Below are 27,020 nucleotides of genomic sequence, written 5' to 3' on the forward strand. Positions count from 1 at the left end.
CCTCGACGTCGATCTTCACCGTTCCTTCGGCACAGACTGCCGCCTCGACGTCGATCGTCGCCCCGGCAACGGTGATGCTTGCCTCGACGCCGACCATCTCCTCTCCGAAGGAGCACTCAGTCTCGAAGTCGACCTGTGCATCAACGTCGAATGCCTGGCTGACGCCGACGGAGGTCCTTGCTTCGACGTCAGCTGCCTCTGTTCCGATGACCGGTGTCTCGACGTCGTGTGCTGATATCAACAGAGACTTCTGCAACGACATCGGTGATGGAGTCTTTTGCCTCGACGTCGAAGATCTCTGCATTGATCTCGACGTTGACAGAGATTTGCTCCTCGACTGTTAAGTGTCGCCTGGTTGACGACAATGGAGGGCCCTTAACCTTGCTCGACGTTGTGAGCGCCGTCTTCGACTTTGTAGAAATGTGATGTGCCTGCACTACCGCAGTCTCGACGACGACTGATGCTTCACCGCCGGTAACTACAACGCCGATCCCGATGCTGAAGGAGAACAGGTCGGGACCTTGCCTCTCGACGTCGACCGTGTTCTCTTTTTCTGTTGCCTCACTGGAGACCTACCTCTTTCAAAGAGGCCATAAAGTCAAATTCTCTTCCTCTCCTTGATGGTTCTTCTCGACAACTTCTTGCAGTGATGACAAGTGACAGAGGAGTGAGAATCAGGGAGCCAGAGTATACACACAGAGTTTGTATCTGATCTACCCTTCTTCTTGCCACAGGCAGGGAAAGGGTCAAATAAAGAGGCATATTTGACCGAAAAAACTTTTCTGGTACTCCAAAAAGGTTTAACCTTCACTCTAAAGTTAAAAGACGTTGCATGAAAGCAAAAAATCCACAAAATATTAGACAATTTTTGACAGAAAAGTCAAAAAAGAAAGAGCTGTGAATCCAGGGTCCTGTGTGAAGGAGCCGGAAAGAACAACTGAACTAACTGTCACCCTTGAGGCATGAAGGGAAGCTGGGGGGCTAGGGAATTGCTCTATTTTCTTATCTTTGTACGAGCAACCAGGTCCGGATTGGTTGGGTGGGTGAGTGGGGGGGGGGGGGGGGGGAGTTGCGGGTACAGAGGAAGTACTCAGAATGACTTTTTAACAAAGCCCCGCGAAAACCTACAAATCTGAACTTTCAACCAATATCCGGCATCGAGAAAGGCATCCGCCGAAACGCGTCTGCCCGGGGCTGATGGTGTGGACATCACGTGATTTTATTGTGCATCCTGGTGGCATTAAAACATTTGTTGGGCAACCCAAGCATGTGTCAGATCCGTTTTTATTAAAGTGGGATTGGTGGTATATATATATATATATATATATATATATATATATATATATATATACTAGCTAACCCGTCGCGCGTTGCTGCGATCTCTGAAGAAAAGAAATTCAAGGAAACTCGTTATAACATTCAATTTACATTGTGTCATTTTTATTGAAACTTATTCATTTTAATATGGAAAACATTTTAAAGTGTTGTTTTAATTCTATTTATTTATTCGAGTGCTTGTGGATACACGATTTTTAGTTTTTCCGTCTGGTGCGTACATCAGTATTCAAAAGATTATGAGGGCCCTGGGGGGCGGCGATATTTAAAAAAAATGTATGCCAGAAACCTTCGCGGGAGTGTACTCAACAACTTCCCAAAGGGTCCTGGCGATCGGATGAATGCTGTTTTAATTCTACTTATTTATTCGAGTGCTTGTGGATACACGATTTGTTGTTTTTCCGTCTGGTGCGTACATCAGTATTCAAAAGATTATGAGGGCCCTGGGGGGCGATATTTAAAAAAAATGTATGCCAGAAACCTTCGCGGGAGTGTACTCAACAACTTCCCAAAGTTTCATGGCGATCGGATGAATGATGTAGTAATGCATAAAGGACAAACAGACAGACAGACATACATTCGTTTTTATATATATATATATATATATATATATTCAGGCTCACATCCTTCGCGTCAATGCCGGGACACCAGGACAGCGGTGCAATCCAGGGGCAAAGGTAACCCTGTGTATAAATTTTGGTTCACAACGCGTAGCCGCAGCTCCGCAAATGCACTCTCCTCGATAGGTAAAAACGGAATAACCTATGTTACCTATTCCGTGTTTACTATCACGATGCTGCATTTGATGAAATAAATACCATTGGAATGCGCAAAAAGGATTGGGAGTGATTTTTACCTATCGAGGAGAGTGCATTTGCGGAGCTGCGGCTACGCGTTGTGAACCAATATATATATATATATATATATATATATATATATATATATATATATATACAAACAGACAGACAGACATTTGTTTATATATATATATATATATATATATATATATATATATCAAAGCAAGCTCCCTCGAAGAAAGAGCAGAGGCCACACAGGGGAAGTTTCGGAGCCAGCTTTAATCGCAGTTCACACGGAATGGCAAATGCATTTCGGCGTCATAGCCTTCTTCAGCGCCCAGAGTGTGATCAGGATGCAGGTGCAAAATCACGGGTTTAAAATACCCAGCCCCCTCCTGATAGGTGTTCAGATGCTCCTCCCCCAGGTGAGTCACAAGCGCTAATACCTTATGTGGGTCGCCCAGTGGCAGGCGCCTACATATCCCACAATGCTTTGTTCTTGACGGGTGGGTATTGCGAGGGTGGAACAGCAACATAGTTCAGCACAAAACTCCAAAGTCCGTGTTTGTGCGCATTCTGCTTTCTCCTCTGGTCCCCACGCTGCAGCAACCTCCAGACATCAGGAATCGATTCAGCGTGAGCAAGTATGTGAGTACACCTTGCCACGGTGCAGTCAATGACCGCATACACCGCCACCTGTCTTCCCGTGCCTGAAGGCGGGCCTTGGCAAAACCAGTAACCTGAAAAAAACGGAGATCCGCCGAAGCAGTGTCCAGCAAACCAGGGCCACTTAAAGCTGCGAGAGCCTCTAGAGCGCAGCACTGGAAATGCGCGAATGAATGTCAAAGCAAGCTCCCTCGAAGAAAGAGCAGAGGCCACACAGGGGAAGTTTCGGAGCCAGCTTTAATCGCAGTTCACACGGAATGGCGAATGCATTTCGGCATCATAGCCTTCTTCAGCGCCCAGAGTGTGATCAGGATGCAGGTGCAAAATCACGGGTTTAAAATACCCAGCCCCCTCCTGATAGGTGTTCAGATGCTCCTCCCCCAGGTGAGTCACAAGCGCTAATACCTTATGTGGGCCGCCCAGTGGCAGGCGCCTACATATCCCACAATGCTTTGTTCTTGACGGGTGGGTATTGCGAGGGTGGAACAGCAACATAGTTCAGCACAAAACTCCAAAGTCCGTGTTTGTGCGCATTCTGCTTTCTCCTCTGGTCCCCACGCTGCAGCAACCTCCAGACATCAGGAATCGATTCAGCGTGAGCAAGTATGTGAGTACACCTTGCCACGGTGCAGTCAATGACCGCATACACCGCCACCTGTCTTCCCGTGCCAGAAGGCGGGCCTTGGCAAAACCAGTAACCTGGAAAAAACAGAGATCCGCCGAAGCAGTGTCAAGCAAACCAGGGCCACTTAAAGCTGCGAGAGCCTCTAGAGCGCAGCACTGGAAATGCGCGAATGAATGTCAAAGCAAGCTCCCTCGAAGAAAGAGCAGAGGCCACACAGGGGAAGTTTCGGAGCCAGCTTTAATCGCAGTTCACACGGAATGGCGAATGCATTTCGGCGTCATAGCCTTCTTCAGCGCCCAGAGTGTGATCAGGATGCAGGTGCAAAATCACGGGTTTAAAATACCCAGCCCCCTCCTGATAGGTGTTCAGATGCTCCTCCCCCAGGTGAGTCACAAGCGCTAATACCTTATGTGGGCCGCCCAGTGGCAGGCGCCTACATATCCCACAATGCTTTGTTCTTGACGGGTGGGTATTGCGAGGGTGGAACAGCAACATAGTTCAGCACAAAACTCCAAAGTCCGTGTTTGTGCGCATTCTGCTTTCTCCTCTGGTCCCCACGCTGCAGCAACCTCCAGACATCAGGAATCGATTCAGCGTGAGCAAGTATGTGAGTACACCTTGCCACGGTGCAGTCAATGACCGCATACACCGCCACCTGTCTTCCCGTGCCTGAAGGCGGGCCTTGGCAAAACCAGTAACCTGGAAAAAACGGAGATCCGCCGAAGCAGTGTCCAGCAAACCAGGGCCACTTAAAGCTGCGAGAGCCTCTAGAGCGCAGCACTGGCAATGCGCGAATGAATGTCAAAGAAAGAGCAGAGGCCACACAGGGGAAGTTTCGGAGCCAGCTTTAATCGCAGTTCACACGGAATGGCGAATGCATTTATATGTATGTATGTATGTATGTATGTATATATATATATATATATATATATATATATATATATATATATATATATGTATATGTATATGTATATATATATATACACACATATATATGTTTTTCATATATAATTTTTATTATTTCCGGGGTCCCCGCACATGGGCAGGAATATTCAGTGCTTATGACTATTGATGAGGATCCCCTGGAAGAGAATTAGCTACTTTCTGGGCTCAGGTCCGAATGGACATAAACACACACCTAGACACAAAAATCCCTAGATTCCTGGCATATATCCTTTTAGGCCGCCCCAGCTCACTTACCTTTCCACTAATGTCCCGCAGAGGCAGGCAGATAGGTTTAGCGCTGGTAGCAGCCCTTCAGACCATATTAACGTACTGGGGCACTCAAAATAACCCTACTCATCGAGGCTGGCTACACAGACTGGCATATAATGGGGATGGAGCCAATCACCCTCACCCAGGCTCTGGAAACCCTTCTTAACCTTCCTCATGACAGAATTTTGTGAACTTACTTGCCCTAAATACTTATGCTTACTCCGCCTCTCGGTCGGCCACAGCCTACATATAGAAACGCTGGTGTGTGCCGGGGGGGAAAGTGGGGTGGGCTTTTCTTATCTTTGTTCGAGCAACCAGGTCCGGGTTGGTTGGGTGGGTGAGTGGGGGGGGGGGGGGGAGTTGCAGGTACAGTATTTTATTGTAATTATCTTGGCTGGTGAACATCCACCCGTTACATGTCTAGCGCTACTTAAATTCAATAAAGAGATTTAAACCATAAAAGCTTTCAACCCATCATAGTTACAGCCTACATGGCTAAACTGTCTTTTTTTCCTCCACCTTATTCCCTTGAAAAAAAAGTTGGTGGAAGCAAAAAAAGGTTTTCTAGACAAAGTTCGGTATTTTAAGTATATTTACAGTTTTGTAAGTAAATTAATTAAACTGGCCTGTGTTGCTTGTTTACAGCTGCTAAAGTGTTTTCTGTATCACATAGACAGTACGGCCTTCCCCAAGACAAAACACAGGAATAGCTCTTTTGGATCTGGTTCTCCTTTGAACACCAAAGCCTAAAAAGAAGGTACTAGGCAAATCTGAGTGCTCTCAGTGGTATCTGATTCTAGAGACAATAGGTAATATTTGTCACTGGGTTCACTCAGTGGGAGGCACAAATGCCACAGAAAAACAGGCTCAAAATTTACACCTACCTAAGACTGAAAGAAATGTAACATTCATGACAAAAAAGAGAGGAAAGGCTTTGATCAGATAACCGAAAAAAAAACACAAGAGAGAATAGACATAAGCCAATCAAATTTAACATACCCATGCAGTCCTTGATGGATTTTTCCAACACATGCTGAAACAGCTCATCGTACTGTGAATCGGTGAGATGATATTGTTCCTAGTAATGGATGAGCAAATAATTGATGAGAATGAGAACACTCGCAGTTTCAAGCATGACAAATAGGTAATGAAGAGCCATCTACCATTAAATGGACTGTTCATGCCATTTGTTCATTAAGTTTAACAATCATTTGAAATGCATCCACTTGTGGCAAAGACACAACACTAATTAGAAAGCTGACAATAGGGATTATGGTGAAAGGTGGCTCTAAGCCAACTACTGTAATATTTGTAGATGTGTCTTTTAACATGTTCACCACAGGTGCTTTCATTTCATGCTGTCAGAAAGACTGCAATATATTTGTGCCACCTATAAAAAGCACTAACTTCAAGGCAACTAAAACTATTTTTTTTTAAATTGAAATCTTGTTAATGACACTTATTTTTAGTACTTGTGTTTTAATAAATCTATCACATTTTGCTAACAGCAGACCCTAGAAGTTACTGAACTGTAACAATGGACACCTACCTATAAATGTAGTTCTTCACCAATGGTATTTTCTGTGAATTCATTTGCTTGCTTGAATATTCAGCAACATTAATCTAGGAGTCCTTAACCAAACAAATATAGAACTTAATTTTCTAAGCCCTTCACTTTTCTAGGTTTTAACCTATATTCAGGGACATTGTATCCACACTCAAAATCTGTCCTCCAGGCTACGTCGTTCCACCCTTGTCCACTCTGCTAGTTATGAGAAGAACCATGAAATTCAACCAGTTAGCTAAAACCCTCTTTTTGAAGTTTAGATATGAGATCCTCCAGATAAATATATTCACAGTTAAGTGGTCATCTCAACAAATACCAGAAAAGGAATCTAAATGCTCACTCTGCTCGTTAGATGCAGAGGAAGTCATCTCTCACATTTTATTTTTAAGCCCTGTATTTGTCCACTCTAGAAGGAAATGGATAAAGCCGCTGATTCTTAGTTTGTCACCTAGAAAATATCTGGCGGCTCTAAGAATACTAAAATCAGATAGCTAACGACTTATTGTATTTGGCGTAAGTAGATTTCTCTTTGCCATGAACAATCTACGGAGAAGGAGAGGGTTAAAATATTAATGTTGAATTTTACCGTCTATTTTATCATGTTTTATCCATTGAACTATAATTGATTATGTTTAACTGTATATTTGTGATACTGTATTCTTAGACCAACTTTATTTAAACCAAGTATCTTGATTGTGATATTTATTATGCACCTTGCACTTTATATAGTTCATATCAAAAAACGCATTTAAGGTGAGTGCCCTTTTGCTTAGCCGCACATACCATATTTGGAAACGTATGGATAAGTTACTTACCTGTAATCCTAGTTCTCTTCCAGGGCTATCCTCATCAAAGTCATAAGCACATGAATATTCCTGCCTATGTGCGGGACCCCGGAAAAACATCACATATATGTGAAAACGATATATGTAGCTCTAGCTCTATATATAAAAATCCATATATATATAAAAACACACAATGCAGCCTTCCATAGTCATGCTGAACAACGTTGTAAGAAATTCTTTTGTACATAAATACATTCCAATAAAGCAGGGAGAAAGAAAGCATTTGAAAACTGCTTTATTATACAGCAGAAATCATAATCCTGCAAGGATGAATGAAAAAACATTGTCAGCACATACGCTGCAGTGTAGAAACATTAGTGTAGAAAGCTGAAAAGCTAACCCACAGAAACACTCAGAATAAACTGGCACTGTGCCTTTAAGGCAGCCATGACCCCTAGCTTCCCATCATGCCTCAAGGGTGACAGTTAGGTTAGTTGTTCTTTGCGGATACCTGCAGACCATTTTACAAAGAGATGTATGTATCAGGTTCACTTGCCTGGGGAGGCGGGTGGGTTGCTTATGACTTTGATGAGGATACCCCTGGAAGAGAACTAGGATTACAGGTAAGTAACTTATCCTTCTCTTCCAGGGGATCCTCATCAATAGTCATAAGCACATGAATAGTATAGCAAGCCCATCCCCTCATCCTGCGGGCAAGTAAACAGAGTACAATCAAGATACATAGCTGCCATAAGGTCTATACAGACTCCAATGGGTTAGCATTGGAACTGATTCCTCAAGGAGGCCTGGCCCACTTGGGTATCTGCTCTGGAGTCCGAATCCAGACAGTAATGTCTGGTAAATGTATGGACCGATTTCCAAGTTGCAGCCTTGCAAATCTTGTCCATCGTTACATTGTGTAGGAATGAAACCGTAGCAGCCTTGACCCTAGTAGAGTGAGCTTTAGGGGAGGCAAACAGAGGCTTATTCGCTATTTGGTAGGCCAACTTTATGGAAGATACTATCCATTTGAAATGGAACGGTTAGAAGCTGAGAAGCCTATTCTAACAGAGCCGTAGTTTACAAATAATTGATCAGCCTTTCTAATGGATTTTTTGCCTCCAAATAGAATTTGAGAACCCTCTTGAGGTCTAGCAAATGAAGAGATCTTTCCGCTGGTGTAGTAGGATTGGGAAAGAAAGAGGGTAGAGAAATTGTCTGATTAACATGGACCTCAGACACAACCTTGGCCAGGAAGGAAGGGCGAGTTCCCATAACCACCCTATTATGGTGGAAAACCGTATAGGGTTCCTTAGAACAGAGTGCTTGTATTTCACTCACTCTGCATGCTGATGTAATCACCACTAGAAAGGCTACTTTCCAAGTTAGGTGTTGTAAAGTGGCCTTATGAATGGGTTCAAATGGAGGACCTATCAACCGGGACAAGACAAGATTCAACTCCCAAGGAGGAGTAGGAGGTCGAACAGGAGGATAAACTTTTTACAACCCCTGTAGGAAGTCCTTGACCACCTGAAGTTGAAAAAAAGAAGGTTGGTTAGGTGATTTACGATATGCTGTGATGGCTTCTAAATGTACCTTTATGGATGAGTATTTCAAACCACATTTGGCCAAGTAGAGTAGATACGGCAAGATTACCTCTTTTTGCCCGCTAACTGGACTCCAACCATTACGAACACACAACAAGTAAAACCATTTCCACTTAAGAGAGTAAGAGGTTCTTGTGGAAGGTCTCCTTGACTCCCTCATAATGTCCAAGCAGTCCTGAGGGAGGTTCAAATGTCCGTATTGCAGGTCTTCAGGAGCCATGCTGCCAAGCTGAGTGAGGGAAGGCTGGGGTGCAGAATCTTCCCTCCCATTTTGATGAGAAGGTCCAGCCTGCACGACAGTCTCCGATGCGGGCGAACCGAGAGTTGCAACAGGTCCGGATAACACCATTGATGAGGCCAGTCCGGTGCTATGAGGATCATCGTCATTGTGGATCGGAGAAGTTTGGCCACAACCTTCGGAATGAGAGGGAGGGGTGGAAAGGTGTATGCCAACATCCCTGACCAGTCTATCAAAAGAGCATTCCCCATCGTACCTGGTTGGTAAAACCTGGATGCAAAGGCGTGGCATTTTCTGTTTTGATCGTCTGCAAAGAAGTCGATGAAAGGCTGACCCATTGATGAAAGATGTCCGCCACCACTTCATCATTGAGCACCCAGTCTTATTGCTCTTCGAAGTGACGACTTAGGGCGTCTGCTCGCACGTTCTGTTCTCCCGGCAGATGCACTGCAGTGATCGATAGATTCCTGGCTAACAGCCAGTGCCAGATCTCCTGGGATTCGGGAGACAGAGGGCGAGAGCGTGTTCCACCTTGTTTGTTTAAATAATAATGGTGGTTGTATTGTCCGTATGTACCAGGATCAATCCTGACTGAAATGACGGCTGAAAAGTTGCAGCCACCAGAGAACAGACTTCTTCGATGCGGGAGAGAGGAGAATCCGGTCGTTCCACTGACCTGAGGATTAATTCCATTTGTCCTCGTGATCCTGCTGTAATGGTCTCATCCTCAATCTGGCGTTGGGTATGAGAAAAATGCAAGAGCCCATCGACCCCAGCAGAGAAGACACCTGTCTTACTGATGGCTGATGAGCTTGGAGGATGATGTTGCCTTTGTGTTTCTGGGATGACAATCTCTCCTCCGAAGGAAACACTTTTCTGAGGTAGGAGCTTAGGTTGGCGCCTAAATAGTGGAGTGATTGGGTCGGTTGGAGGACCGATTTGTCCAGGTTGACATGAAGGCCTAAGCGCTGAAGGAGATACAGGCAGATGCGAAGGTGTTCCTGCACCACGCCTTGCGCGGTTCCTCGGCCCCCGGACTAGACGGCTTCTCTGCTGACTTTTATAAAACATATAAGGACCTCCTTGTACCTCGTCTGGTTGAGGTCTATGCAGAGGTCTATGCAGAGAAAGCATTCGACTCCCTGGAATGGCCCTTCTTCCTTTCTGTCATGCGCCACATGGGCATGCCAGAGTGCTTTATTTCAACTGTTGCTCTGTTGTACACCAGGCCCTCCGCTCGGCTGCGGCTCAATGGTATGTTATCTGATCCCTTTCCTCTATCACAGGGAACTAGGCAGGGTTGCCCCCTTTCCCCTTTATTGTTTATTCTGGCACTTGACCCACTGGCCCGCCAGTTTCAGGAGAAACACCTCTATCCCCGGAGGAGGTCCCCCCTCTGACTTTGGTGATACAGTCCCCATCCAACTCATACCTGATTTCCAAATTATACAAACAATGCATTGCACTTAACCCTAATGATGACTCAAAGGTTAGGGTGGAATGGGAGGGAGACCTGGGTGGTCCCATTTCGGATGACCAATGGACGTATTGCTGTAGGGCCACGACGGAAGTCTTGTTGAATAACCAACACAAATTACTACAGTTTAAATTCCTCCAAAGTATGTATTTCACCCCAGTTCGTGCCCACAAAATAGACAGCTCCCGGCCACACCACTGTCTGAAATGTCTTTCCCCCTTTGCAGACTTCGCACATTTAACATGGACTTGCCCCAAGATACATCAATATTGGTTGGATGTTTACTCTACCTTGGGTGATATCCTCTCTACACCACTCCTGCCCACCCCTGAGATCACACTGCTGGGATATGTTGCGAACTTCCCTAGGAACATTCGTAAACTGGCAGCGCTTTCCTTTATGTTAGCCAAGAGGGAAATAGCGCTACGCTGGGGTAGCAGAAGGGTCCCCACTCTTCAGTCATGGTTAAACAGCTTAGCATTCTGTAACACTAACTGCGAGGAATTCAGCACTCTACTCCCCCCTTCCTCCAGGCCCACAGATGTATGTGAGCCATATCGAGCCTACACCCAGCGGCAGCGTCTGGCCCAGGAGGCCCTTACACAGGCCGGCACTACCCCAACCGGGGTGGGTTGAACTCCTTCAATCTCTCCGCTAAGACCACACAGTACTGGTGTCGATAGCAATATTGAGTTGCTGTTTTTCTGTGGACGTTTATTTATTGTACATAATTGTGTCAGGGGAGGGATGGCCGCTGGACAGGTGGTCTTGGGAGCTGGGCGGTGGTGGGGTGTGGTGGCGTTCTCCTGTCAGACCTTATTTTGGTATTTTTCCTTTTTTGTTCATATTTCAGAGATATACTTTGCTGCATCACAATTACCGTCATCATTCGATATTACTTTGCATAATTATTGTCTGATTATGTTTGTATTATTTTTCTGATTCTTCTCTTCTTATGTTCCTGTGTTGATTTTGCCCTTTTTTGTCTTCTTTCTTTTGCCACTTTTGTAATCCTGTGAAACTTTAAATAAAGGTTAAAAAAAAAAAAAAAGGTATTCCTGCACCATTTTAGGAGATGATCCCTTCAACAGCCAGTCGTCCAGGTATGGATATACGAACTGGCCTTGGCGATGCAATGCTGCAGCTACTACTGCCAAGCATTTTATGAATACCCTTAGAGCTGATTTTAGGTCGAAGGGTAAGACAATGAACTGGTAATGTTTTGCTCCCACCATGAACCGCAAGAACTTGCGATGTCATGTTGTGATTGGAATGTGGAAGTATGCATCTTGGAGATCCACCAAACACATCCAATTGCCTTTCTTCAGATGTGGGAATATTTGATGGAGCGCCAACATTCGAAACATCTCCTTTCGCAGATCTAGAATTGGTCTGAACTTGTTCGGCTGGTCTTTTATCTGAACAAGGAAATATCTTTCCTCTCTGTGCAGGAGGGGCCGCTTCTATTGCTTGTTTCTCGAGAAGGGTCGACACTTCCTGACGCAAGAGGTCTAGATGAAGATGACGAGAGTTTACCGGAGGAATGTCTCTTGGGGACGCACAAAAGCGTAGTGTGTACCCATTTTTGAGTATATTCAGCCCCCACTGATCTTTGGGTATGTTGCACCACTCTTTATGTTGCACCACTCTTGAATGTAACTCGAGATACTTCCTCCCACTGGAGTGTGCAACGGTGCTAGAAGAAACAAAAACTCATTGCTTCCCTAGAGTTCTTGTTCTGGAGGAGGACTGCTGTTGATGTCCTCCTCTTCCTCTCGAGGAACAACGGCCTTGGTACTGGGATTTGCCCTGTTTATTTTGTGACCATTGAGGGGTTTGAAATCTCTGTTGGTAGTTTCTCCGATTGTAGGGCCTGTATTGACACTTAAACTCCTTTTCCTTCTCCAGGCCCACAGCCTTTAAGGTATCCAACTCGGCGTTCATCCTTGCCATTTCTTCATCTGTGTGTGCACCAAACAGTGCAGTGCCAGAAAAAGGGAGATTCAGGATTCGCTGTGGCGCGCTCCGGATTTAACGCTGTGAGGCGCAACCAGGAAGATCTTCATGCACATATTCCATGTGCATAAGAGTGTTCTGCTAGAGACGCACCATCTGCTGCAGTGCTGATTACCTGGTTGGCCACCAGAGCACCTTCCTGGAGGATCTCAGAGAAGCCCGGCTGATCCTCCTTTGGGAGTTTTTCCTTGAAGCGCTCCAGTGAATCCCATAAGGACCTGCCATAACGGCCCAGCAGAGCCGCAGCGTTGGACACTTGATGAGAAGACGCTGCAGAGCCACACGCCTACCGTCCTCAAGAATCTTGTGCTCTACTCTCTTTATCCGGAGGAGCGGAGGAGGAAGATGCAACTGCCTGTGTCTTCTTTGCTGCTGCAAAAATGACAGTGTCCGGAGGTGGATCCGACTTGAGGAAAAGAGGATCTGATTCAGCTGGCTTATATTTCTTTAGGATCCGAGCTGGAGCTGCTTTGGCCGATGATGGAGCAAGGAAGATATCCATTACCGGCTCGATGATACCAGGGACCAAAGGAAGCAATGGCCTAGCCGCAGACCTTTGATGGAGGGTCTCGAAAATGATGGAGGTGGTTGTCTGAGGAGCTGACATGGTAATGCCCAGCTTTTGAGCTCCTCTGGTGAGAACATCATAAAAAGTGTTCACATCATCAATAGGCGACACTCTGGAAGGAGGACTATCCGGGGTAGGTAAGTAATCCCTTTTGGATGAGTGTGTCGAAGAGGAAGTCCAAGATGGTGTACGCCGCCTCTTGAGATGCTCCAGAGTCGACATGCGTTCAGGGGATCTGCCTCGGTGTTCTCTGGTCCAAGTAGTGGGTGACCTGTCCCCTTCCTGCACACGATGTTGCAATGGTGATCTGTGCAGAGGACTGGAGTAGTCCGTAGGCCGCTGAGTTTGACCTGCGGGCACTGCCTGCCAATGATGGAGAGGTTGGAGCCATCTGGGAGAGAGATGGATGGAAGTAGATCGATTTCACCCTGGAGATCCTCTTGGCGGTGATCTTAGAGGCTTCTAGGAATGAACAGAAGCACTGCGTGAGGACGCAATCGTCTGAGGTGAGCTCCGAACAGAGTGAGAGGACTCTCTGCGGCTTCTGGAGCGTGATCGGCGTCTTGATGAGCAATGTGACATTGATGGGGATTTTCTCGACGTCAATCAGCCCTGTGTCACCATCACTGGTGAGTCCCTAGAACCTGATTGTCTCCTCGACGTCGATCTCTCCATGTGCTTTGACGTTGTCTGGAGTGACGTCGAATGTCTGGAGCCCATAGACCTCGCCTTCTACGTTGAGCATGCAGGTGACCTCAACGATGAGCTGGTGGACGGAGAAATCCTTCTCGACGTCGACCTTTCTCTGGACGCTGACCGTCTCCTAGAAGTCAGTGGAGTCGAGATTGGGGCACTTTTCGTCGTCGACGGAGACCGCCGTCTCGACATCAAACGACGTTTGGTATATTTCACTTTTGGTCTCGACGTCGAATCCTTCGCCATCGTAGAGGATCGAACCTTCGACGTCGAACGTCGCTTGGACAACGACAGAGGCAATGAGTGCCTAGCCCCAGGTGACAAGGCACGTATCGATGTTGACCGCCGCCTGGTTGATGGCAACAGAGATGTCTGTTCGACGCCAATCGCCAGAGACCCGGCGACGCCTGTCTCGACGTTGAACGTCAAATTGACGACGACGGAGATCTGTTTCTCAACGCTGGGCGAACCCGCACCAATGGAGAGCGACTCCCCGACGCCGATCGTCACCAGGTTGACGTCGATCGTCGCCGGGTTGACGGTGGAGGAGAATTTGACGTACCTGTTCTGTCGCGGCTGGGACAGGTTCCTAGACAGAAACGCCCATTCCCCGGGAGCGAAGAAGGAGGCCCTCTGTTACCCAGAGATACAGACTCCTCAGTGCCTACACAGAACACACTAGAGGAACGCAAATATCCCCGAAGGGATCAAGAAGGACCACCAGAGAAGTCCCAACACAGCCAACAGGGAGAGGGTCTAGTCCAGTAAGATGTGGGATGTCTATATCAGAAGTGACAGAGAAACAAACAAATGATTAAAGCAATTAATATCAGGGAAAAATATAATACTCTCAATTCTTAACTATCAATTTAGGTTGTGCACTCCTCCACACTTACTTGATTAAAGGCTGGTAGATTTCTAAGAAGATGGTCTCTTGAAAAACAACCAAATGAAAATGTTGGCATATAATGGTATACGTAATCCAGCGTGAATAAAAAACCAAATCCAAGAGCATACTGTGAGAAGTTGGCCTGATATATGATGTTCACTAGTTCTAGTGATCACCTTGTATAAGTCCAAACAACCCTTATGGTGATTGGTTGTAAGTCAACCTTATAGACCAGCTATCCTAATGGTAGCATGGACAAAGCAGTCTTAGGCTAAACTCTTTTGGCATGTGAAGCCAGCTGTTTTACCACAATATAACCCCTTTAATACCAGATAAAAGGACACCACACAGGTTGTTATGAAAATAAACAATATATTTATTAATAACAAACACCCCTGAACTCTTTATGAGGTCAGAGGGCTAAGCACATGACAATCTCTTGGAAAAATACGACAAGTTGAAAAAATTACAATGGTGCCCTAGGGGCACGGCAAACCATATACTAAGTAAATGGGTTAAGGAAATCAATAGAAGAAATGGAGCTGTCCAGAGGCTGCAGGACTGCTGGGACTACGCTATCCTAACCTTAGGTAAGTAATAGGAGGCCCACGGGACGCGGGTGCAGAGTGTGAACTCACACGCGGGATGCGTAACAACGTCTATGGACAGTACAGTTCAAGAAAAAGGTGAGTACGGACAATCCTGACTAGTTAGGACTAAAACGACTGTGAATCTGGACACTAGAAGAGTCAAGCTACCCTTGAGCACCGAAATGCTCTCGTTACCTCACCCACGGGCTGCGGGTGCATAGGTGCAAAGTTGTGTCGGGTTTCTGCGTTGAAGTCAATGGAGCCTGAAAGAAAAAATGCTGCAGGCGACCAGGAGGAAGATGTCCGGTGTGATCCAAGGGTGGATCAGGAAAGCTGAAGACCTGAAAGCAGAGGGGACAATGTTCAAAGTCACTAGCCAGTGACTGGAGTGGAACCAGGAAGGAACCAGATGTTGTTGTCACGATCAGGTGAAGAGTGGACGCTTGACTCTGCAGCCACGTGGGCCAGGAGGTGTCTTCGACGAACAGGATGGAGGCACGAGCTGTCCCACGCAGGCTCTTGCTGTCGGCAGTGTCTGTTCCGGAATCGGCGTCAACCGGCCTTGGCAAAGGCAACCCACGCGGTGAGTGGAAAAAGCGTCTGGTGCGGACTAGGAGAGTCCGGGGTGCTCCTCTTTTGGAAGGGAGCAAGGGCCAGTCTGGAGCAACCAGACCAGCAGTGAAGATTTCAAGGATTGTTGTCTAGGAGGTCACTAGCCAGCCGGCAAGTGACCAGACAACGCGTCGAGCAGCAAACAAGCAGAAGGGCCCCACGCAGATCTCGTGGATGCTGGAGGGCTGATCTTCGGTGCACGGGCTGCTAGGGGCTGGGGCTTCTCAATCCCTAAAGCACTTGGTCGAGGTTACCTCGGGAGTCGTGCTGGAAGCGAAGTGCAGTTTCTTTCAAGATGGCTGGTCCCACGTGTCTCGTCGCACCCACGGATCTCAGCTGTGCTGCAGATGTGAGTTGGCGGTCGGAGAGGTCTGGGAATCCGGGTCTCGTCGGGCTCTGAAGTCTGGATCCTCAAGGGAAGACGGCAAAGTGAAGTCGCTGGACGCTTGATGGTGCCTGCAGTTGCAGGGTGGACACTCCTTGCCCACAAGGGAGATTCTTCAGTCTTCTGTGGAGCAGAACGTCGAAGTCTAGAGTTTCTTCTTGTAAAGTTGTTCAGGATAATCTAATTTGGAATGGGACCAGCTCCTACCTTTATTCTCCTAAAGGGGGCTGCACTACTGACAAGGTCCCCCCCCTGGGTGGGACCAGGAAGGGGGGTGGTTACACCCCTATCCTTTGTCCGGTTTTCGCGCCAGAGCTGGGGCAGGGATGCCCCAGCAACTGGTTTGAACCGGTGTATGCACAGGGCACCTTGTGTGCCCCAGGCATGTCTCATTCCTTTCAGGCCTGTCCTACCCAATACACAAAATCCTGTCTGGGGTGGTGCTAGCACCTCCCAAGCCAGGAAACCCTTTGTCCAAGCCTCCCTCGCTGGAAGGACTCCCAGCAGCAGGAGGTCAGACTTGTGTCTGTGGTGGCAGCATCCATTTTGTGATGCCAAGGCTCGAGTTAACTTTAACCGGGGTTCAAAGATACATACATACCGTGTCCCTCTAGAAGGGTGGAATGCTACCCCCGTCGCCAGAATTGGCGAGGGGGTAGTATTCCAATTTGTATGACACCTTACTCGACATGTTTTGATAATGCTATACCAAAGTTAGCATTCAACCGCGAGGATGATAATGCACTTAAGAGTATATGGTATAGCGTTATCATGGAACAGCTATTAGGACTTGGTTCCGCAAGCTGCAGACGGGCTCAGCTCATGCCAGAGCACCATCTCACATAATTCCAAGCACTCTGCCTTCAGGATTGATAAGGCCTGCCATAGGAGTGACAGATAGGAATATATGTGTCCATTTTAGGGTTAGATATAGGTATACTATATCTATAGCAAAGGGTGATTACACCACCTTGCCCCAGATGTCTTGCAGCCAGTTGTGTCGGTTTTAGATGGCCAGCCAGGGGTGGCATAATACATGCTTCAGCCCCTGGTAGGCCCTGGGTACACCTACGCCCTGGATACCTAAGGTAAACTGTACAGGGACTGATAAGGTGGCCCAGTACCAATTGGTAAATGCACCTAAAGTACATGGTTGTCAATTTAGAGAGAGAACAGCTAGGCTGTGGGTCTGATTAGCAGGCCCACATCCAGGCAAAGTCGTAAACCAGTGAAGCAAAAAGCAAAAATCTGGGGTACCATAGGATTGCAGACCCCACTCTCCTACATAACCCCCCCCCCCCAAACTTAGGGACATTAAACTAACCTTGACCAGGTGAGTCTTCCTGTTCTAAGTGGAAATACCTGGAGAGACCATATGCATTGCCATGGTCAGTCCCTGGTCTGTGCTCCACTGTAAAGTCCATCCCCTGTAGGGAAATGGACCACCTAAGAAGTTTGGGGTTTTCACCCTTCATCTGATTTTGCCATAAGAGGGGCTTATGGTCGGTCTGAATCTTGAAGTGAGTTCCAAACAAGTATGGCCTCAACTTCTTCAGGGCCCAAACCACAGCAAAGGCCTCCCTCTCAATAGCTGACCAACATTTCTCTCTAGGGGTCAGCCTTCTGCTTATAAAAGCAATGGGCTGGTCATGACCATCAATATTCAGTTGAGATAGAACAGCTCCCACACCCAACTCAGATGCATCTGTTTGGACAATGAAGGTTTTGGAGTAGTCAGGACTCTTGAGAATAGGTGCAGTACACATGGCCTGCTTTAGGTCATCGAATGCCTTCTGACAGCTAACTGTCCACTGAACTTTCTTTGGCATTTTCTTGCTTGTCAAGTCATTAAGTGGTGTCACAATGGACCCATAATTTTTGACAAACTTCCTATAGTAACCAGACAGGCCCAAGAAAGCTCTGACCTGTGTCTGGGTGGTTGGAGGAGCCCAGTCCTTTATGGCCTGTATCTTGCTCTCCAAGGGTTGAACCTGGCCTCCACCTACAAGGTGGCCCAGGTACACAACCTGACTCTGCCCTATCTGGCACTTGGTGGCCTTGATAGTGAGGCCGGCCTTTTGCAGGGCCTCCAAAACTTTCCTCAGGTGGATCAGACAGCAATATCATCTAGATATGCTGCACAAAAGTCATCCAACCAAGTGAGAACTTGGTTCACCAACCTTTGAAAAGTGGCAGGTGCATTTTTCAAACCAAAGGGCATCACCACAAATTGGTAATGACCTCCTGGGGTAGAAAATGCTGTTTTGGCCTTGGCATCCTCAGCTAACCTGATCTGCCAATAACCAGCTGTTAGGTCAAATGTACTCAAGAAAGTTGAAGAAGCCAACTTGTCTATGAGTTCATCTGCCCTAGGTATTGGATGGGCATCTGTCTAGTCTATACAAAACCTCATCTCTCTCTTACCATCCTGGGTGTGAGGTTTTGGCACTAGGACTACAGGACTAGCCCAAGGGCTCTCTGAGGGTTCAATGACTCCCAATTCCAACATCTTTTGAACTTCTTTCTTAATGCAGTCCCTGACGTGGTCAGGTTGCCTGTAGATTTTACTCTCGACAGGCAGACTGTCACCAGTGTCCACCTCATGGGTGCAACAGCTTGTCTGGCTGGGTGTCAGTGAGAACATTTGTCTAAAGGATTGAAGAACCTGTTTACAATCCTTTTGTTGATGCTCAGAGAGGCTGTCAGAAAAGACCACACCATCAACTGACCCATCATCAGGGTTCTGAGTGAGCAGGTCTGGGAGAGGGTCACTCTCTTCCTCCTGTCCCTCATCTGTTGCCATGAGCAAGCCCATGTTTTCCCTGTCGACAAATGCCTTGAGCCTGTTAACATGAAGCACCCTGTGGGGGCTCCTGGGAGTTCCAAGGTCCACCAGGTAGGTGACCTCTCCCTTTTGCTCAATAATGGTATGGGGTCCAGACCATCTGTCTAGGAGAGCTGATAGGGCCACTGGCTCCAACACCCACACCTTTTGTCCTGCATGATACACAGTTAGGACAGCCTTTTGGTCATGCCAAGCTTTTTGAAGTTCTTAGCTGGCCTCAAGGTTTTTGGATGCCTTCTCCATGTACTCTGCCATCCTGGAGCGGAGACAAAGTACATAGTCCACTATGTCAAGTTTAGGCTTTTTGAGAGGTAACTCCCATCCTTCCTTCACAAGACATAGGGGTCCTCTCACAGGGTGCCCAAACAGAAGCTCAAAAGGGCTGTAGCCAACCCCCTTCTGTGGGACCTCTCTGTAAGCAAACAGGAGGCAGGGTAAAAGGATGTCCCATCTTCGCCTAAGCTTTTCAGGTAACCCTTTTATCATCCCTTTGAGGGTCTTGTTGAATCTACCAACAAGCCCATTGCACTGTGGGTGATAGGGTGGGGTAAATTTGTAATTTACACCACACTCCTTCCACATTGCAGTCAAGTATCCTGACATGAAGTTTGCACCTCTGTCAGAGACAACCTCCTTAGGAAACCCCACTCTGGAGAAAACTGCCAGTAGGGCCCTGGCCACAACAGGAGCTGTAGTGGTCCTAAGGGGAATAGCTTCTGGATACCTGGTGGCATGATCCACTACCACCAGTATAAATCTGTGCCCAGATGCTGTTGGGGGGTCCATTGGTCCAACAATGTCTATCCCCACTCTTTCAAAGGGGACCCCCACCACAGGTAGTGGTATAAGGGGGGGGGCTCTGTTGTGCCACCTGATTTGCCACTGGCTTGACAGGTGACACATGAGCGACAAAACTCTTTAGTGTCTTCAGACATATGAGGCCAGTGAAAGTGTGGGGCAAGCCTGTCCCAAGTCTTGTTCTGGCCTAAGTGACCTGCAAGGGGAATCTCATGGGCTAAGGTGAGAAGGAAACCTCTAAGAGACAAGGGGATGACCAGCCTCCTGGTAGCACCAGGTTTGGGGTCTCTTGCCTCAGAGTATAGGAGTCCATCATCCCAATATACCTTATGGGCACCTGTAGCATTCCTTGCAGCCTCAGCAGCAGCCTGCTGTCTGAGGGGTTCAAGGGAGGAACAGTCTAATTGGGCCTGCCTCAAGTCTGCCCTGGAAGGTCCCCCTGTCCCAAGAAACTCAACCTGTTCAGGTTCAAGCTCTTCTAGGACAGTTACTTCTGGGGTCTTTGGGTCAGCCTCCTGAGAGGGCTGATCCTCAACCTGAGGCAGGGGGGAAGGCTCAGCCTTACCCCTACTGCTCTTCCTCTTGGTTAGTGTCTGGTCCATTCTTCCAGGATCCAGCATTTGTTCAGGTGGGCATTTCTTGGCTTGTGACCTAGTCGCAGCAAGGACATGTGAGGAGAGACCTAGCATTTCTACATGAGTCCTGTACTCCACATCTGACCACAGTGAGGATTCCAAATCATTGCCCAAAAGACAATCTACTGGGAGGTCTGAAGTAACTACAACCCTTTTGAGGCCAGTTACCCCTCCCCAGGAGAAATTAACAACTGCCATACTGTGATTGGTAGTGACATTGCTTGCATTGGTCACTAGGTAGTCTGAACATAGCATGATCTGGTCAGAGTCCACAAATGTTGGTGTCACCATAGTGACACTGGCACATGTGTCCCTGTAGGCCTGAGCCATCTTTCCATTGATTAAAGGTGTTTGCCTGTATTTGCCCAGAGTACTAGGACTTACAGTAGGGGTCATATCCATGTCCCCAGTACAAACAAGAACTGCCTGAGTAGGTATTCTGACTAAGTCAGAACCCACCTCAGTTCCCAGGGTTAACCCAACTATAGCCTTGGGAGGTACACTACCACTACTAACTGTACTAGGGCGTGCAGGTGTCTTAGGGACAGTAGTGGTAGGAGTTTGGCCTTTCTTAACGCACTCACTAAACCAGTGAGATTTACTTTTACAGTATTGGCACCATGGTTTCTTAGGACCATCATTCTTCTTCTTTTGGGAATTTTGGGACCCACCCTCCTTAGGTTGTTGGGGCCCTGTTGAAGACTTCTGGTCATTTTGCTTATTCTGATTACCCTTCTGGTCTGCTTTCTTCTGGCCACCACCCTGGTGCTGGTTCTGCTGCTTGACCCTGGTTCTGACCCATCTGTCTGCCTTCTTTCCCAATTCTTGGGGAGAGGTCAGATCTGAGTCAATCAGGTGCTGATGCAACAACTGGTTCTGACAATTATTTAAGATTTGCTCTCTCATAATTAGATTATACAATCCTGTGTAATCAGTAACCTTACTACCCAGTAACCAGCCTTCCAAAGCCTTAGTGGCACAATCAACAAAGTCAGTCCAATCTTGAGCCTGAGTTTTCTGGGTGTCTCTGAACATCAACCTGTACTGTTCAGTTGTTAAGCCAAACCCATCAATCAGTGCAGTTTTCAAGACTCGGTAATCATTAGCATCCTCATCTCTAACAGTGAGGAGCTTATCTCTACCTTTACCTTCAAAGGAGAGCCACAATATAGCTGCCCACTGGCTCTGGGGTACCTGCTGTACTTTGCAGGCTCTCTCCAGAGCAGTTATCCACTTGTGGATATCATCTCCTGTCTTATAGGAGGGCACTATTTTACTCAGGTGCCTATTATCAAAACTCCTGTCTCTATCCCTAGGGATATTGCTGCCACCAGTGGGGACTACCCCACTCAACTGCTGCTCTCTAGCAAAGGCAAGCTTCTCTTTGGCAAGGGCAAGTTCTTCCCTTTGGATCCTCAGATTAGCCTCCTTCATCTTTGCCTCATGCTCTCTCCTCTGAGGGAAAGTCAGCCTCCTCTGAGCAGATGCATGAGAGGCACAAGAGTGCACAGATCTATTGGGAGTCCCTAGAATGAGATCTATCTCTTCTAACCCCAAAGTTAGGCCTGCTAAGGGTCAGCACTGGGCGTCCCCCAGTTCCTTCCCTATGTAGGTCTAAGTTGGCCCTTGTAAGACTGCTGACTAAAGGTTGCCCATTGTCTGCCTCATCCTCAGATAAGTCTTCCTCTTCCTCCTCAGCAACATTCTCTGTTTCAGGGAGATTAGAGTCTGGATCACCAGGAGTACCTTTTAAGGGGGGCATGCTCCCATCTGGATTAGAGGGGCCTGGGTTAGAGGCCTTTCTAGCATCATATGTCTCTAACAGACCTAACAGAAAAGGAGTGGTAGGGTTGGAACCCTGTTTCAATTTCCTGGAGGTACACAATTGACTCATCTCCTGGAAACTGAGAGCTGCATATCTGGAAAGGACCTGTGGAGGGTCACTAACCACTAGGGGAGTCTCTGAAGTCTCTCCATGGGTAGACATGCTTTCTAGTGAGGTGTAAGTGATGCACCTACCCACACTATGGGTTTTCCTACTGATCCCTTGCTAAGAGTTGTAGTCAGGGTGTGCTAGGCCCTTTATACTACAACAGCTGGTTCAGTAGAACTCAGAGTATTTCTAAGCTTGTTATATGTACCTACAGTACCTTATGTGATCTTTCAAATGATATTTCAAGATTATACGTGGTAAAAACAACAGCAAGCTCAAATCCCAACCGCTGCACACCAATGTGAGAAGTTGGCCTGATATATGATGTTCACTAGTTCTAGTGATCACCTAGTATCAGTCCAAACAACCCTTATGGTGATTGGTTGTAAGTCAACCTTATAGACCAGCTATCCTAATGGTAGCATGGACAAAGCAGTCTTAGGCTAAACTCTTTTGGCATGTGAAGCCAGCTGTTTTACCACAATATAACCCCTTTAATACCAGATGAAAGGACACCACACAGGTTGTTATGAAAATAAACAATATATTTATTAATAACAAACACCCCTGAACTCTTTATGAGGTCAGAGGGCTAAGCACATGACAATCTCTTGGAAAAATACGACAAGTTGCACAAAATTACAATGGTGCCCTATGGGCACGGCAAACCATATACTAAGTAAATGGGTTAAGGAAATCAATAGAAGAAATGGAGCTGTCCAAAGGCTGCAGGACCGCTGGGACTACGCTATCCTAACCTTAGGTAAGTAATAGGAGGCCCACGGGATGCGGGTGCAGAGTGTGAACTCACACGCGGGATGCGTAACAACGTCTATGGACAGTACAGTGTAAGAAAAAGGTGAGTACGGACAATCCTGCCTAGTTAGGACTAAAACGACTGTGAATCTGGACACTAGGAGAGTCAAGCTACCCTTGAGCACCGAAATGCTCTCGTTACCTCACCCACGGGCTGCGGGTGCATAGGTGCGAAGTCGTGTCGGGTTTCTGCGTTGAAGTCAATGGAGCCTGAAAGAAAAGATGCTGCAGGCGACCAGGAGGAAGATGTCCGGTGTGATCCAAGGGTGGATCAGGAAAGCTGAAGACCTGAAAGCAGAGTGGACAATGTTCAAAGTCACTAGCCAGTGACTGGAGTGGAACCAGGAAGGAACCAGATGTCGTCGTTGCGATCAGATGAAGAATGGACGCTTGACTCTGCAGCCACGTGGACCAGGAGGTGTCTTCGACAACCAGGATGGAGGCACGAGCTGTCCCACGCAGGCTCTCGCTGTCGGCGGTGTCTGTTCCGGAATCGGCGTCAACAGGCCTTGGCAAAGGCAACCCACGCGGTGAGTGGAAAAAGCATCTGGTGCGGACTAGGATAGTCCGGGGTGCTCCTCTTTTGGAAGGGAGCAAGGGCCAGTCTGGAGCAACCAGACCAGCAGTGAAGATTTCAAGGATCGTCGTCTAGGAGGTCACTAGCCAGCCGGCAAGTGACCAGACAACGCGTCGAGCAGCAAACAAGCAGAAGGGCCCCACGCAGATCTCGTGGAGGCTGGAGGGCTGATCTTCGGTGCAGGGGCTGCTCGGGGCTGGGGCTTCTCAATCCCCAAAGCACTTGGTTGAGGTTACCTCGGGAGTCGTGCTGGAAGCGAAGTGCAGTTTCTTTCAAGATGGCCGGTCCCACGTGTGTCGTCGCACCCACGGATCTCAGCTGTGCTGCAGATGTGAGTTGGAGGTCGGAGAGGTCTGGGAATGCGGGTCTTGTCGGGCTCTGAAGTCTGGATCCTCAAGGGAAGACGACAAAGTGAAGCCGCTGGACGCTTGATGGTGCCTGCAGTTGCAGGGTAGACACTCCTTGCCCACAAGGGAGATTCTTCAGTCTTCTGTGGAGCAGAACGTCGAAGTCCAGAGTTGCTTCTTGTAAAGTTGTTCAGGATAATCTAATTTGGAATGGGACCAGATCCTACCTTTATTCTCCTAAAGGGGGCTGCACTACTGACTAGGTCCCTCCCCTGGGTGGGACCAGGAAGGGGGGTGGTTACACCCCCTATCCTTTGTCCGGTTTTCGCGCCAGAGCTGGGGCAGGGATGCCCCAGCAACTGGTTTGAACCGGTATATGCACAGGGCACCTTGTGTGCCCCAGGCAAGTCTCATTCCTTTCAGGCCTGTTCTACCCAATACACAAAATCCTGTCTGGGGTGGTGCTAGCACCTCCCAAGGCAGGAAACCCTTTGTCCAAGCCTCCCTCGCTGGAAGGACTCCCAGCAGCAGGAGGTCAGACTTGTGTCTGTGGTGGCAGCATCCATTTTGTGATGCCAAGGCTCAAGTTAACTTTAACCGGGGTTCACAGTTACATACATGTCGTGTCCCTCTAGAAGGGTGGAATGCTACCCCTGTCACCAGAATTGGCGAGGGGGTAGTATTCCAATTCGTATGACACCTTACTCGACATGTTTTGATAATGCTATACCAAAGTTAGCATTCAACCGCGAGGATGATAATGCACTTAAGAGTATATGGTATAGCGTTATCATGGAACAGCTATTAGGACTTGGTTCCGCAAGCTGCAGACAGGCTCAGCTCATGCCAGAGCACCATCTCACATAATTCCAAGAACTCTGCCTTCAGGATTGATAAGGCCTGCCTTAGGAGTGACTGATAGGAATATATGTGTCCATTTTAGGGTTAGATATAGGTATACTATATCTATAGCAAAGGGTGATTACACCACCTTGCCCCAGCTGTCTTGCAGCCAGTTGTGTCAGTTTTAGATGGCCAGCCAGGGGTGGCATAATACATGCTTCAGCCCCTGGTAGGCCCTGGGTACACCTACGCCCTGGATACCTAAGGTACACTGTACAGGGACTGATAAGGTGGCCCAGTACCAATTGGTAAATGCACCTAAAGTACATGGTTGTCAATTTAGAGAGAGAACAGCTAGGCTGTGGGTCTGATTAGCAGGCCCACAGCCAGGTAAAGTCGTAAACCATTGAAGCAAAAAGCAAAAATCTGGAGTGACCATAGGATTGCAGACCCCACTCTCCTACACATACGTCTGCTTGTTAATCATTGTGCAGTTCAGGAAGAAACCCCCGACAATCCACGAGATTGTGGCAAACAGAGTCCGATTTTAGAAGTATAAGCGCTCCAGCGATTGCAATGAGTTTTTTAAACTAAGAAAATATAAACAGGCTGTCCACGCGCTAAATAAGGGCTTTAACAGGTACCTGACGAAGGGGGAAGGTAGCGCGTCTTCACTGAAAGCTTCCGCCTGAGAAAATGAAATGCGACCAAGATCCGGGCAAAAAAGAAAGGCGGGGCATCCCCCATAGGGGAAGGCAGCGTAAAGGAGTCAAATACATCCTTGCATTGGTGTCCAAAAAAAAGGCTGTTTGAGCGGCACCAGAGGCGGCAGGGACTACAATAAAAAAAAGGTATTGGCACTTGTTCGTCTCTTAAACAAAACGGAAAGCTACAAGGAAAGCGGCTCATCCGTAATTGACCAGAGAGCGCTCTGTAACTGGCAATAGCAATATCTCACTAAGGAAAACACGGAAGGGAAGCTGAATGCCGCTTGTAGGAAGGGAAGGAGGGGAGTAGCAGCGCGACCTCGTGCTTAACGATACTTGACAGCTAAATGTCCAACACTTGAAGCAGCAGATCGGGCAACTCGCAAACAGGCATTTCATGAGCAGGAATCCTAGGTGAAGTAATCCCACCAGGGAGCAGGACTAGGAACAAACAAGGAAAACCAAGCACTGAGGCACCTCGACTGAAGGCTTAAGAACCTCCCAATCACTTGACCACTCCTACAGCAGTATGGGACAGTGCACAACCCACATTTCCCGCTAAGCTTTCTGGGAGATGTAGTCTACCTATTGTATATTAAGCCTGACTCCTAACATGTGTTCTTCGTTGAAGACTGGTGTTCTCGATGGTCTTCTCGTCCACGTTTTTTTTGCAGATGAAGGAATTTAAGGCGCCGAGCCCGACGATGATGGAGAGCATACTGGAACCTTACTTCTAGATGGGGTGGTGGCTCTCTCTTTCCTCTTCTTCATCGGAGACCTGCCCCTAGAAGGAGATCTTCTCTTCTCAGCCAGCCCATTGAGGCGAATCCTCTCCCTGTCCTTCAGACTTCTCTTGGACAGCAGCTGGCAATGCTGGCAGGTTTTAGGATTATGTTCAGGAGGAAAGCATAGAATACAGACAGGATGGGAGTCTGTTTTAGCCTTCTTCTTTCCACAAGAAGGGCAAGGGTCAAAACGAGAGGGCATTTTTGACTGAAAAACAATGCTCAACTCTCTAAAAAACAGTAGAGAAATACTCCAATAACCAAAAAGACGTCGAAGTAAAAGGGTTTTGACAAAAAATGTGAATTATTTTCTGACAGAAAAAAGTAGAGCTGAAGTAACCAGTCCTGACAGACGGAGTCGGAAAGAACAACTGACCTAACTGTCACCCCTGAGGCATGATGGGAAGCTAGGGGTCATGGCTGCCTTAAAGGCATGGTGCCAGTTTATTCTGAGTGTTTCTGTGGGTTAGCTTTTCAGTTTTCTACAATGCAGCCTATGTGCTGACAATGTTTTTTCATTCTTCCTTACAGGATTATGATTTCTGCTGTATTATAAAGCAGTTTTCAAATGCTTTCTTTCTCCCTGCTTTATTGGAATGTATTTATGTACAAAATAATTACTTACAACATTGCTCAGCATATCTATGGAAGGCTGCATTGTGTGTT

General features: G+C 47.4%; 1 protein-coding gene across 13 annotated transcripts in view; it reads right to left on the reverse strand.

The window, feature by feature from the left end:
• The window catches only part of ZCWPW1 (zinc finger CW-type and PWWP domain containing 1), a 1,771,049-nt gene that overhangs the window by 1,324,994 nt on the left and 419,035 nt on the right, over positions 1 to 27,020 (reverse strand). For all 13 annotated transcript variants that reach the window (XM_078668572.1, XM_078668568.1, XM_078668570.1 and 10 more), the window contains one exon: positions 5,638 to 5,716. In XM_078668572.1, the coding sequence (XP_078524698.1) occupies positions 5,638 to 5,716 (79 nt within the window). The remainder of the gene's footprint in view (positions 1 to 5,637; positions 5,717 to 27,020) is intronic.

The sequence above is a fragment of the Lissotriton helveticus genome, chromosome 12, assembly GCF_964261635.1.
Source record: "Lissotriton helveticus chromosome 12, aLisHel1.1, whole genome shotgun sequence".
Taxonomy (NCBI): domain Eukaryota; kingdom Metazoa; phylum Chordata; class Amphibia; order Caudata; family Salamandridae; genus Lissotriton; species Lissotriton helveticus.